A 14328-nucleotide genomic window follows, 5' to 3' on the forward strand; every position below is an offset into this window, starting at 1 on the left:
TGGTTGGCAGCGGTGAGATCGCCTACGACTTCAAACAGTGTGCGTGTGTGTGTGTGTGCGCGCGAGCATGTGAAAAACAACGTGGCTTACATCAGGCGTGTAATAAAGAGTTAACACGTTTTCTTGTGCGCAGCCGTCACCTTGTTTGGACAGCCAAGCATCCTGCATCGTTCTTTTATTACTTGGGCACTATCTTCGCGAAGTTGTCGTTTACCACAGATGCACTTTTCTCGATGTCTCCCGCAGACTTCTGTCTCACGAAAGCTACGCCCTCGCCCGACACGGCTCCACACAGATCAGAGCACATACATCGAGGCGGCGTATACGTTTAGCCATGTATACTATACCTCTGTGGATATGGTGGTTGTCGGCTCTGTTGTCTGTGGAATTACGCAACGAAAAAACAAACGCTAGCTAAATGTTCAAATTGCAACTAACATACCCGATCAAGCGCCAATTCCTTTAATTAACCAAATGCATTTCTTAGGCTTTTTTGCCATTTTAAAGTAAATATTTATCTTTGGGTCTTGCACCCGTTTTCGTCAACTATCTATCTGAGACGCACACGCTGTCGAGCAAGAGTTTTGTGGCGTCTGAAAGTTTATATTCTGTGGTCGATGGTGGGCACTGTCACGTTTCATCTACGCTAAATATTTTCTTGTCTTCCGGCTCATTCTCGCTAAATGTACTCAGCTTGCATGGGTAAAACACATTTCATTGCCACGTACTCGCAGATGGTACACAGCGGCCTCAGGCTTTGCGATAAGCTAGTTTGGTTCAGAAATCAAACATCCTTTCTTTTTTTTTTTTTTTGCGGACTCACCAGAACTGGAACGAGACTCAGGATTGCCGCTGTCCGCTTAGGGGCCTATGTAGCCGTCTACGGCGAGTATTGGAACAAAGTCGCAGTCGTCAAACTAGTGTTGACGTAAAAGATAGTATGGAAAAAGTAAAGATGAAAATTACTCAAGAACCGTCAGTATAAAAGCCTTATTGTGCGCTTCATTCGCGCCTCCAGCCTCGCTAATAGATTGAAGTTGTGTGGAGTGCATTCTTATATTAAGCATACAATGTTGTCAAAATGGGCAGGCGAAACTCTTCAAATCAATCGAGCTCCACCTCAGTGTTTATGTCGGACGTCAGTCACACAATGAATCACTTCTGGGTCTGTTGCCACCACAGCGAAAGGTGCGATGTAGAACCGCACGCCGTCCGACGGACGAGTTATCAGTCCCACCAGTTACTTCCAGCAATCTATGGACCGTCCTGCGGGAAGATTTTTCACGCACAATCTCCTCATAGTCAGAACTAAAAAACAAATAAAACAGAAACCATCATATGATATGCAAAGTAGTCAGAGCTGGATATCGCAATCGCCCTCCCCCGACCACTTTAAGGAATGAAAACTTCCAAGACACCAGAATGTGAAGTATGCCTTGCATAGGTAGCTGCCTTTTAAAGTAATTTGTTATATTGAGGAGATGGTTCAATTTGAAACAGCAGGTTGAAAGCGACATGTTCACGCAGGTCGGAGAGTGCGTACCTTTTCGTACTGACTATAATAGATGAGGTCCCTGGTCCTACTGGAGTGGTAGAGGATGACCAGCGGATGCATCAGGTAGGCCATGAAGGCCAGGTTACCCAGTGCGTTGAACGGCGGCCACGATAACAGGGAGTCCAGGAAGCCTGTGCAGGACGCGAGTACAAGCATGAGAAGCGCACTCTGGTGAACTCGTTGTTTTGTGCTTTTGTTTTTTCAACGAAATGAAAATAAAGGAAAGAGATTTAGTCACCCTGTAATGGCGACGGTTACTCCTTTTCATATAAAATTGACAATAATAAGACAAATATTGTAAGATAGGAAGAAGACAACGTTATAAGTCAGAAATCCACCGCATACTTCGCTAAAAAGGGTAAATAAAGTGCGCAAGTAGTTCTAGTTCTTTTTCGTCAGAGGAAGAGAGAGGCACATACATTTCTTTCGAGTAATAAGTCGATACGTAAGAGATGTTATGATGTTAGCACATTCATACAGCCCCAGCTTTGTCTCGTAACAAAACTTCGAAAAACGCACAGACGTACAGCACTATTGGAAAAATAAAGTGTACATATGAGAATAAGTCGTCTTAAGAGCAGTTTCAAGTACAATAACGTGCACACAGACACGGTTTTACTGACAAACAGATACTACAGAACAAAAGTGATGGGTAGATCGCCCCTTCTCTGTGCAGAAACTGCTTAGACTGGTCATGCCCCAACATAGAGAGAGCAGCTTTCAATGCACGAGGACATTTTTCCGTAGACAGGGAATTGATAAATTCCTTTTGAACGGCAGGTAATGCGCAATTGTAATGTTCTCTATGTTGACATCATTTGTAAATGCTTGTGTTATTATACTAGTCTTGTAAGTGTTTTCCCCTTCATTTTGATCGTGATCTACGGAGTTGCTCTGTGAGCGTTCTCTCATTCGGTTATAGACTTGGCAGGGCTTTGTATTTTCGTTGTCCTTTGTTTCTGTTGTTTTTCCATTCCTATTATTTTGGTATAGCCGGCCATACTTATGACCAAACTACCCAATTTTCACATTTAATGAAGAAGAAAAATATTTAACCAAGTAAAAAAAGCCCCAGTCTCAGTCACAACTAAAAAGCGAGAGGACGAAAAGAAAGTGGATAGCTTACTAAAATTTAAGTGGAGTTAGTGAATCTCACAGCAGAAAGAAAGCTAAAAAAATAACAATGTGGGCGCTCACTTAGACGCTTGTATCGCTACATCGTAGAGTAAATCAAGGAGACCAGCTGGGGGGGGGGGGGGGGATTTCGAGAAGCCGAGAACTGCAGCGTGCTTAGAACACCTCCGTTTCGAAAAGCTAATTTTATGTGTCTTGCTGGCGTAAGGTATTCACGATTTCGATGTTCCCAGTTCACGGTTCACGCGCGTTCACGGTTTCGTGCTCGTCGGTGTTGTGATTGGTCGGCATTCGCTTGCCACTGCTGAATATCGTCGCTTTCGGCCTTTAATGACCACCCTGTCCTTCCTCCTTCCTCTTTCTTTCTTTGGCGCATAAACATTTGACGTTTTTGCAGTAGCAGATGTCCTTGTGTCGAACGGTGCTTCAGAACGGGGGAGGGGGGAACTCAATTCGCCTATAAACAAATAAAAAAGTTAGGAGAGTTGGTCGGTCACACTTAATACAACAGAGCTCGAGTAACGACAACACACAAGGAAAGGAAGGAAGCCATAATAACGGAATGTAATATCATGGTCTGCTATATTGAGGTAATTGCCAAAGTCACAGATTGACTACCTTTACGCCAAAAAAAAAAAAAAGGCTGTTTCGCATCAGCGATATCTGACAGAGAAAAGAGTAAGTAAGAAAAGAAAAACAGGTATACCTTAACCTAAGTATATGTCTATAGTTAGCTTCTCTGAGCTGGCGGAAGAGGAAAGGGCACAAAATATGAGGAGAAAAGAAAGAGAGATGTGAAATAAGAAACCGATCACGCACACATGGAACTGCACATTCAGAATAGGTCTGTCGTTGGAGAAAATCTAAATGAAAGTGGCCAGCATAATTAGCGCGTGCATGCACGCGCGCTCAATAAAAGAAAAAGCACAGAAAGAACGTGACGTGCCCGCAGTAATGCCAGTTATTTGAGAGAAGGGGATCTCAGATAACTGGTGAACATCGCAAATTAATTCCAAATATGCGGCTCCATTTTACAGCGAAAGCTGTTATGGGCTCACTCCCCTTGTACTTTATATGTCCACAGGTCTCATTACTAGAACCCCAAAATTATTTGCGAGAATATTACAAAAAAACAAAAATTAGCGTTGTGCCACGAGGATTCAAACTTACTACCAACAGATTGTGGCACTCCAGAATTCTACCACTCAGTCACTCTGCCGACGTCACAGCAGTTGCGGATACTAATTCTATCGAGCGCGATCGCGCCAGCGGCTGTCATGATTAGCTAACGTCGACTCACCATCTGTGTGCTCAATAGAGCTGGCGCCCGCGCCGTCGTGTTCTAGCACGTCACCTTCCCGGTGTCGGAGTCGGGGCTAAACTAAGTTTTCTTCAGTATAATGACGGCGATCGAGCGCGTCTTATTTGTCTTCATTAGTCTTCTTCTAGTGCTCGGTTTCTGCTCATGTTTGCTGGATGGCGCTGACGTGAGTTGGAAAGACTAAGGTAGGCGCTTCTCGTGCAGCACTTCAAAGACGTGCTGGGCCAGGGGGCCCGGAGTGGAGCCTTGGTTCCTTTGGGTCTATGAAACGTTATCTCTCTCTCTCTCTCTCGCACTGACGTCGCCCTGTTTTCTTCAAGGATAGCCCGATGTTTTTTAATGGGGCCGCCCAAGTAATAGTTTTGAGACAAGCCGAACGAATCCAGCAGTAGGAAGCCAAATGGTCGCTTTAGTGGAGATCAGTGGGTCTCCCCTATAGGTAAGATAAGGAAGAAAAGCCGAGTCTTTCCGTTTCACACCGGGTGGCACAAGTTCCACAAACGAATACGACTCACAGTTTTACTTCTTGAGAGGAGATTGTTTGCTCGCACGTGCGAATGTTCACGCGAACAAACGCTGAGCGAGAAAGTCTAAGGATTATTGAGCATTCTATTTCGCCAGCTATTGCGTCACTGCTTCGCGTTAAAGGTGAAACTAATTCTTTTTTTTAAATACTACTCCAACTACTGTACAGAAACCTGTAGTTTATTCTGTCATTCTCAAATCACTTCACTACACTACATTCACAATCAGGTAGTTTAAATTATTACTTTCAGTTCACGCAACGCCCACGTACCAGGGCTCTTCCGATAACGATTTTCTTTGTAATATAACGAACTATCTACCTATATGTTTTATCTTTTATGAAATCTGTTTATTGCTTAGCTTCATATTGTTGTTCCTGAGCCAGTTCTAACATTTATATTATTGCTTAAGTTTACTTGCACGTTTTATCTGAACATACATACATCCATACATACATACATACATACATACATACATACATATATATATATATATATATATATATATATATATATATTGATGATAACTGTGTTGCTAATATTGCGGAGCACAGAGTGCGGCCAGAATGTTGTAGCACTATGTAAACGTTCCTGTTTTCACCATGTGTATGTAGACAGCGTGCCGCACTTTCTGTACGCATGCTTTCAGTTGTTTTCAACACATCCTCCGCGGTAGTTAAATGGGGTTCTGGCCACGAGTTCGACACCCGGCACCACAGAGCCTGCAGTGCGAGAACTCCCGCGTACTTTTTTTTATTAATTGGTGCTCAGGCGATGTTGTAGCCTTAATTTAAGGCTAGCGTTTAAGAGCCGTAGTTTATCGATCGATAAAGTAATCAGAAGTCCTCCACTTCGCCACTGCACATATACTTTGGCGAACCGGCTCTATTATCCTTCTTAGATGTTTAGGAAAACTTCCCCTTTTTAGTGCGATAAATAGTGGCCAAGTGGTGTCCTTTTCACCATCAATAAGACACTTCGCGTTTCTCAATGAAGGGCGGCAATTATGGGCCCCTATTTATTTATGGGGCAAGCGTACGTGCCAATTACCTTTCGTGAATACATGACGCAACGGTGTCTTGCCGGTAAACATAAAAAAAAACGCCATTGAGGTAAGACGCTTCGCTGGCAGGTTAACAGGCAAATAACCTGAAGTAATTAGGGACGCAAAACGACTGCGCGGCGACCGTCGTTCGAGTATTGCAATTTCTAGTCTCGCGCCGAGGACGTCATTATTCGCGCGACGTCATTATTCGCGATAGAGGCGTTTCGAAGTGCTCAACTTCGGGTTAACGACCCGCGAAGTCGTTTTATTCGTGCAAATGGGCACAAGCTCGCGCAGACGAAAAAAAATAATAGAAGAGGGCGTTCAGCATTCTCCGTAGTTCCAGCAGGAGCCTGCGCTTCCTGTAAACTTTCACTCGCGAGCGACGCCGGCCCGACGCTCGCCCTCGGCTTTTCGTAACCCTGTATACACAGGCATTCTCACGGTAAATCACTTTAGGCCTTAAACGCCTGTTGTTCTCACTCTGCGACACAGCAAGACGAGGCCGTCCCTCGACAGATGAAAAATTCGTATGACGGTTGCGGCGAATCAAGTTCTTTCTGTTCTTTGTTTTTTTCATTTTTTAAAGCCACCACATGATCTATAGGAAAGCTAGCACTGTTTCCCTCCCTCACGTCTGAATGAAACACACCGGCTAGACGTGTGGCGAGGCCAGACACTTCAGTCTCGGTTTTCTCGTCTGGCTGATGTGTTCAACGGAGAGACGAAGTGGCTATAAAAGGAGGGAAACCGCGGTAACTGTCTCGCACACTGGTGGACACCTCAACGGACGAACAGATACTACACGAAACAACGTTAATAAGTCCGACAAAAGATAAAGTAGCGAAATTATTTTTAGACACGAACACAGGTCATAAAAGAGAAAAGAACCCCCATCAGCTATGAACAAATACAAGCATGCCTTAGTGCACTGCTTCCAACCCCTTCAGTTATGTCTACTTGCGTACCTTAGTGTACGCAAAAGTGAACCAACATATTTTATGGATCCCTAGCTACTGTGATTTTTCCGCCAAACACAGAGGTCAACAGTTTTTCACACACGAGGCACATAACCGATATGAAATCGGCCTCATTATTTTCTCGATGCACGCAAGACCGTACGTCAAATGTGTGCACGGATTTAGAGAGCTACCTTGTTTGAACGGAGCCGTCGTAACTCTACGCTGCTTCAGATCTATCCTTAAGAGGAAGCTTTAGCTCGGGCCCAACTCCAACGCGGCCTTTTCAAATGCATGTAAAACGCAAAAACGTTTTTCTGAGATAACCCCTGGACCAATTTTAATGAAATTTATCGCATTTGAGAGAGAAACTTAAATTCTAGTGACTGTTGCAAGCGGAATTTCGATTTAGGTCCTGAGTTCTGTTACAAGAATTTTCAAAAATCCGAAAGTTTGAAAAAAAAAATTAGAAGCACGAAGTTTACAAATTCATAGCTCTGCATCAAGAACCGATATCGCGGTTCTGTAAGCGGCATCCATTATTTCACCGAAAGTGGACAAATTCGATATGTCATTTTACATCTTGCGTGAATTTGTTACGTTGTTTACAATCGTTCTGCAAAAGCGCTATTTGCATATTACTAAATTTTTTGAGATTCATGTGTAACAGATCAATTTTTTCCGCTTTAGATGCACTATTAGATGAAATTCAGAGAATTGAATTATCATTTTTCTGCTGAGTTACAGAGTTGTAAACTGGAGAGTATCGTTTTTTGAAAATTTTCAATTTTTGCCAATTTTTATTAAAAGATTGACGGCCTAAATCGAAAATTCGAAACCAACAGTCACTAGATTTTAAGCTGTTATTTTAAATGCAACTAACCTCGTCAAATTTGGTGCAGTGGTTGCCGAGAAAAACGAATTCTCCTTTAATATGTATTTAGATAGGAGCACCCGAGCTAAAGCTTCCTCTTAACTAGTGTACACTTTGTTCTTCCACTAGCGGTCAACCGTTCTGCCGAAGACTTTGTTAAATAAACAGCGCTTAGGTACTGCGTACAGCGTTTTCTGCACAGAAGAACCAGAGCAGGGAGTTGTGTTGTGCTCCTATATTTTGAGTAGAAAATATTCAATGTCGTCTATTTTAAAGTAAGCGTTGCCTAGTCTTGCTCCTATAAAAAATATACTAATAAAGAAAAGAGAGAGAGAGAGAGAGAGCTGAGCAGCGAAATATGTGCTGTGGACATAGGGCCGCTGTCACGTTGGAAAATGTTGCTTCCGTGACCAACAAGTTTGCTAGATGAATTAAATTTAATTCTGATGTTTAACGTTCCAAAACTGCACATTGGGTTATGAGTGGAGCGCTCCAAGTTACCATCACCTGGAATGCTTTAACGCGCACCTAAGTCGAAGTACACGAGAATTTTTGTCTTTCGCCACAACCGAAATAGGGCCGCAAGGGTGTGCAATGTGTGTGTAGAGCTATACTTTAGAAGTTTCGAAAATAGTGAATGCATGCCCTGTGTTAGTCTATTATTACGCATTCACGTAATGCTGTGTCACTGCGGGCCCGACTCTGGCCAGAAGTGTACGCAGACTTTTTGGATATTTCGCTCCGCCATCGCGTGGCGCACCTCAAATCTTACGCCCCATCACTCTTAATGGGTATAGCAATACCTATAGATTGGATTATTTTTACCACGGTCCTCAGATCCTAAGCGGTTAACTAGACGTACAATGCAGAAAGAACTATCTTGGTGCCACCAGTCGCTGCCTCGTTTCGAACGGGATGCTTGTAAAATCTGTTTATCATTCGACAACCAAGTTAAGGCTCTTCAATTTGAAGTTGCTGCGACTACGTAACCAGACCGACGCCGCAATCTACCGGCGAAGTCACGTTCTCCTTATAGCGAAACAAGCAGCTTGGCCCCCACGTGTGTCAGAGTTTCTTGGCATGGGCGAACAGTTTTGCCTGTTTTCGTAAGTGTACTTTATACAGCGAAACTATGATAAAAGACATCCGTGCCCTTCGGAAAACGTCCTGTGAGACAGAAAGGCAAGCTCATCAAGAACTATACATATGACCACTAGTCCACCTCCATGTCCCGCGACGCAGGCGAAGGTGAGCCAGGCGAGCGCGATGCACCAGGCGACGCGATGTGTGGCGGCGTACAGCGCGGCTACCGGAGGGCTGGGCAGCTCGGCGTTCCAGCGGTAAGCTGCCCACAGCACGGCCACGCCGACCGAGAATGACGTGCACCATCCAATCACCTGCGTGAGCTGTGCGCCCCAGGACAACAGGAAGAGATAACGAAAAACGCACACTGTTCAAGAAGCGTAACATAGAGCGCTATAACGTAATACAACTATTCCGATTCTGTAATCCGCCCTCAGCGATTGGTCAAACACTTGTTTTTTTGGACCAGCCTCACTTCACCTGTCTGTCACGCGACGTCACGAAAACCGCGATACCTCCCCATCCGGTATGACTTGTACACACTGATTATGCATGATTTGACCTAAAAAAAGACACATAGTTTTTTCTGACTCGACGCCTTTTCGCCATTAGCCCCCGGCTATTGGTCAAAAGTTTACGGGCTGCATTCACTTCCCCTGCCTGTCACGCGACGCCACAAAACCGCACAAACTCACCCTGTCAAAGTGACGTGTACGCACCAAAGATGCATTAATATGCCGAACAAAGCTGAAGTTTCTTCTGAATAGCCGCAGGCTGCCCCGTTCCGAAAGGAATAAAAGATGGCTGCCGCCGATCCCTCCGGCGCTGGCTACTCACACCTGCCGGAGAGCGTGGGTTTATTTTCGTATAATAAAACTTCTTGCGTGGACGTGTAACGTTTTCCAGCACTTTCGGCAGGTTTACGACCTCATTCTGCCAACTCTTCTTTGCTGAGCATCCGTTTTAGCGTCATTCTGAAGCTTCCGTTGCATACCCCCGCGATTTTCGATCAGCCATCGCAAGCTAAGTAAGGGAAAGCGGACCAATCGCAGACGCCGGCACTACCTTCTCCATCCGGTTATCAACTTTCAGTGCAGTGGCTCGGCCCTATCGAATCCCTGGCCCCTTGAGCGCGCTCCTCGCCTCTTATCATCCAGGTAGATAAGACAAACCGCTCAGTGTAGGCAATGTTATTCGATTTTCAAGCAAACAAAAGTGACCTCCTATGAACGAGGAGAGCGTTTGATTGGTCTGTTCAGACAACCCTGGCGGGTGACCGCCCGGTGCTCGCGTCGGCGGTTACGCAAATTTGACGTCAGGAGATTGGAATAAAAACATATTCGAATAGTTTTCCGTTATAGGACCCCTACTACCCCATTGTGTATGGTGTAACTACATTTGATCGATAGAGAAAGATTTTCTTTCTTCGAGGTGTAAATGAATACTTTTTCGTTACGTCTTACTGTCCACCACAGTATGCTGAGAAAGTACAGTAGACGTTGTCTTTATCACTCACACAGTCATCAGTTCTGCTAACTGCCCCATAAATGTTGACACGAAAGCAGGAAAGAGGGAACTTTGGACTATAGCCGCGCCATAAAGATCCATGAATGCCCAGGAATAGCCTGGTCACGATAGAAAGTAGTCGAACGTATGTGATCCAACGCGATGAAAGCCGACCAGTTTCAGGCCAGGGGCGCTATAACGCAAAACTATTCCAAACTCTTCAATTCGAAATCTGTAATCAGCCCTCCGCGATTGGCCAAAACATTTTTGGACCGCCCCCACTTCACCTGTCTGTCACGCGACGTCACGAAAACTGCTATAGCTCCCCATCTGATATCACGTGTACACACTGATTATGCAGGACTTGACTGAAAAAAGAAAAATAGTTATTTCTGATTCGACGCCCTTTCGCCATTAGCCCCCGGATATTCGTCAAAAGTTTTCGGGCTGCACCCACTTCACCTGCCTGTCACGCGACGTCACAAAACAGCAAAAACTCACCGCGTCAAAGTGACGTGTACGCATTAAAGATGCATTAATATGCCGAACAAAACTGAATTTTCCTCTGAATAGCCGCAGGCTGCCCCGTTCCGAAAGGAATAGAAGATGGCTGCCGCCGATCGCTTCGGCACTGGGTACTCGCATATGTCGGAAAGCATCAGTTTATTTGCGTACAATAAAACTTTTTGCGTGGCCGTGTAACGCTTTTGAGCGCTTTCGGCACGTTTACAGCCACGTTCTGCCAACTCGTCTTTGCTGAGGATGCGTTTTAACGTCATTCTTAATCTTCAGTTGCATGCGGCCGCGATTTTCGACCAGCCACCGCAAGTTAAGTAAGGAAAAGTGGACCAATCGGAGGCGCCGGCACCACCTTATTCATCCGGTTATCGACTTTCAGTGCAGTGTCTCGGCCCCATCGAATCCCCCTCCACTTGAGCGTGCTCCTCGCCTCTTGTCAGGCAATCAGATAAGACAAGCCGCTCAGTGTAGGCAATGTTATTCGTTTTTCAAGCAAACAAAAGTGACCGTTTCATTGGTCTGTTCAGAAAATCCTGCGGGTGATCGCGCAGTGGTTGCGTCGGCGGTTACGCAAATTTGACGTCAGGCGATTGGAATAAAAACATATTGGAATAGTTTTACGTTATAGGGCCCCAGGATTCGCATGAGTGGCGTGGGTCAGGTTGGGGGCTAAGCAGCGTTTTAGCCACGGTAAAAGAATATAATGTTTAACTGAACTAAAACACCGAGGTAATTCTCTATAACTTATGTTTAGCTTTCTGTTCTCATATGTGCTCGTTTAACGTCAAAAGAACGGCTAATCAGTGAGTACCGTACATCAGTATGAAGCTATCTAATTGCAAAAAGCTTATGCGGAGGTTATACCAATGACAAGAGTAGTGCTTATAACTAGTATTTATTCCAAGCAAAAAAAAATGCGTTTGTAGGCAATCCCTTCTAGTGCAGCGTCTACCAACAGTAGCTGTGAAGCTCGCCCTAATCTGTCGAAGTTGCAGAGGCAGCCGCTTCGAAAGGCTGAAAAGCAACGTTTGATTTAGCACTTGCAAATATCGGTGTCCCAAGAGCTTTGCCCTCGTGCCCTAGACAGTTTTCGTGAAAACAGATGAAAAAATTTCCTTTTAAGACGTTAATTTCAACACAATTTTTTTACACCAGCACGCTTGCTGTACACGAAAACAGTCAAGCTCGATAAATCCTATAGAAACGCCAAGATTTCCGTGCTCTACTAAACTTTTTTTTTGGAGCAAGCGACATTCATTTAGTTTCGCTTACCGGCTTGAGTTTGATGTCTCGATGTCTCACAATGACGTATCCCAGAAATACGCCGACACAGTAGGGGCCAATATGGTTGTAAGGCTTGTGGTACACGTAGGTCACCAGGTTAGACACAGTGCTACAAAAGTGTCAAACATGAAGCAAGAGATTATTTCGGAGCAGACCGCGGCCACTGATAAGTCCGTCTAGCCAACAGTGCCGATAATCGTTCTAAGAAATACGCAGGACAGACGAGGTGTGCCTTGAGTGCCATCACTGAAGCATAACGCGAGTATTCGGCTCCGTGATATGTGCAGCTCTGAATGTGCTCGCAGTTAGTTGTCTCTCTCTCCCTTCCTATCTCAATTACTCATTGCCCTCCCTCTCTTCAACGACCACTCATCCCCTTACTCATGCATAGGATAGCAGTAGCACGTATCATAGGTGCTGCGCAACGCGGGCTCCCACTCACGAAAGTACATGGGGAGAGAAGGACAGTGCGCATCATAAGACTGATTTGATTTTGCTGATTTCATTAGCATGATCTGATTTCTGTATTTTCTTCAATGCAATACATTGTCAAAGGAGCCGTAGGGACAGTCCTTCGATGATGGTTTCAGAGAACCTTCGTCATGGTTTATCCACTTAGAGCAGCGGAAAATGCCCGTGCTTAATAAAACGAAGAGAGAGAAAAGATCTACCACCTCACGTCACAAATAAAGTAGTTAAATCACTAATTGTCTTCGCTATACATCTGTTCCTCGCGCACTGTATCCGTTAATCACACGTGGAACATATTCATATCGTACAGCATTATATGGAATGATCTACCCGGCAGAGTTTACATCAGGACATTGCAGCGAATTAACTATTCTTCTTCAAATACTCCCCGTGCATTCCCCACACACTCCTTATATTAAAGCATTTTCGACAATCCAGGAACAAATAAAAGTTAGAAAAGCTGCTTCGAAGAAGTAGTAAACAGAATACAATAAATTAAGCGTAAAAAAACACTAACAAACATCTATTCGAAACCGCGTGCCAGACGTGCGGCTGAGGAATACGTACTCGAGGTCCGGGTAGAATATGAGCCCCGGCGGAAGATCGGCCATGAACGTGATCACGCCGGATACGATGCTCCCGGCCAGCAGCAGCAAGAAAGTTGCACTCAGCCCCACGATGGGCCAACTAGAAAAGTCACATATAGCATGAAACAAGTGCAAGGGATAGCTCTTTACGCGCAGCAATGGTGTCTTGGTCTGCGTTGACAATGATAAGATCCAACTGCAAAACAAATAATGGTGGCGTGTTTGCCCAAGGTAATTTTCTAAAAAAAGATTCTTTTTAGCTCAAAGAACCATTCATAAATTTTTAGATTCGAATAAATCCCAGTTCGACACGTTAGCGTCCGCCGTGGTGGCCTATAGTCGCTATGGCGCTGCGCTACTCGGCCCGAGGGCGCGGGATCGAACCGAATCCCGGCCACGGCGGCCGCATTTCTATGGGGGTGGAATGCAAAAACACCTGTGTACCATGCATTGGGTGCAGCTTAAAGAAACCCAGGTGATCAAAGTTAATCCGGAGTCCCTCACTACGGCGTGCCTCATAATCGAATCGCGGTTTTGGCGTGCAAAATCCCAGATTTAATTTTTTTTCTACCTTAGCATTCAAGGGAGAATAATGTACCGCCTTCGCAATCGACTTCAAAGCGGTCTGCGTCGATTGCAATATTTCCTATAAAAATAAAATTATTTGGCCCATCAAATTTTTCTTCAGTACGTTTCAAAATCATTATGCATAGGTTCTGCAATACGTGACAAAACAATATTTTAATAAGAAAATGACCATTGTATCCTGCAAATCGCATTTCTTATGTAACGGACTCCTACCACCTAATTCAATGTGACGCATTTATTAATAAGCCACCTGGTTAAGTGCACACAAGCGCACAATACTAAGGAAAAGCTGTAACAATTCGTAAACAAAACTTCCCTTATGACCAATAAATACGGCTCGTATAAATAAATATGAGGCAGCTATGGACTGATGATGTATATATTTACTTACCACTGTGGCGCATTTAGAACCGCTGATGCGCATTATTTATACAGCACAAACCACGCTGGGCATAATGAATTGATGCAGAAAGGTGCACCAAATGTTGATGCGAGCCATATTTATTCCACAATTCTGTTGAATTTCAACCCAAATTCTGCACTGTGAGTAGCCCATCACTTAAGCAAGTGAGGTGTCCGAAACTACAATGCTGACAATGCTTTGCCAATGGCTACGGGCAGCTTTAATGCGGAGACAAGGTTTGAGACGCCTATTAAATATGCGCCTGATGAGGCCATCCGCCATCGTTGTAGTGAAAGGACTGACGGCCGCGTGCGAAGTCACAACTCAAGAATAAGTTATTCCAGCCCTGCGCGAGTACTCCGTACATTCACAGTGATATGCGTGCAGCTGCCGCCATCATGGTCCGAACGCTTGCCTCTCGCTGTGAGTTAATCGCATGTGCTTGCCTTCATGGAGGGTGCTTCTGTCATTAAGG

At 44.7% G+C, this 14328-nt stretch overlaps 1 protein-coding gene across 1 annotated transcript in view; it reads right to left on the minus strand.

The window, feature by feature from the left end:
- LOC142582430 (nose resistant to fluoxetine protein 6-like) overlaps positions 1-14328 on the minus strand; it is a 119554-nt gene that overhangs the window by 12097 nt on the left and 93129 nt on the right. The window contains exons 12-15 of the mRNA XM_075692144.1: positions 12843-12962; positions 11793-11913; positions 8635-8818; positions 1544-1686 (exon numbers count right to left, since the gene is read on the minus strand). Of these exons, the coding sequence (XP_075548259.1) occupies positions 1544-1686; positions 8635-8818; positions 11793-11913; positions 12843-12962 (568 nt within the window). The remainder of the gene's footprint in view (positions 1-1543; positions 1687-8634; positions 8819-11792; positions 11914-12842; positions 12963-14328) is intronic.

This window comes from Dermacentor variabilis, chromosome 1, assembly GCF_050947875.1.
Source record: "Dermacentor variabilis isolate Ectoservices chromosome 1, ASM5094787v1, whole genome shotgun sequence".
NCBI classification, from domain to species: domain Eukaryota; kingdom Metazoa; phylum Arthropoda; class Arachnida; order Ixodida; family Ixodidae; genus Dermacentor; species Dermacentor variabilis.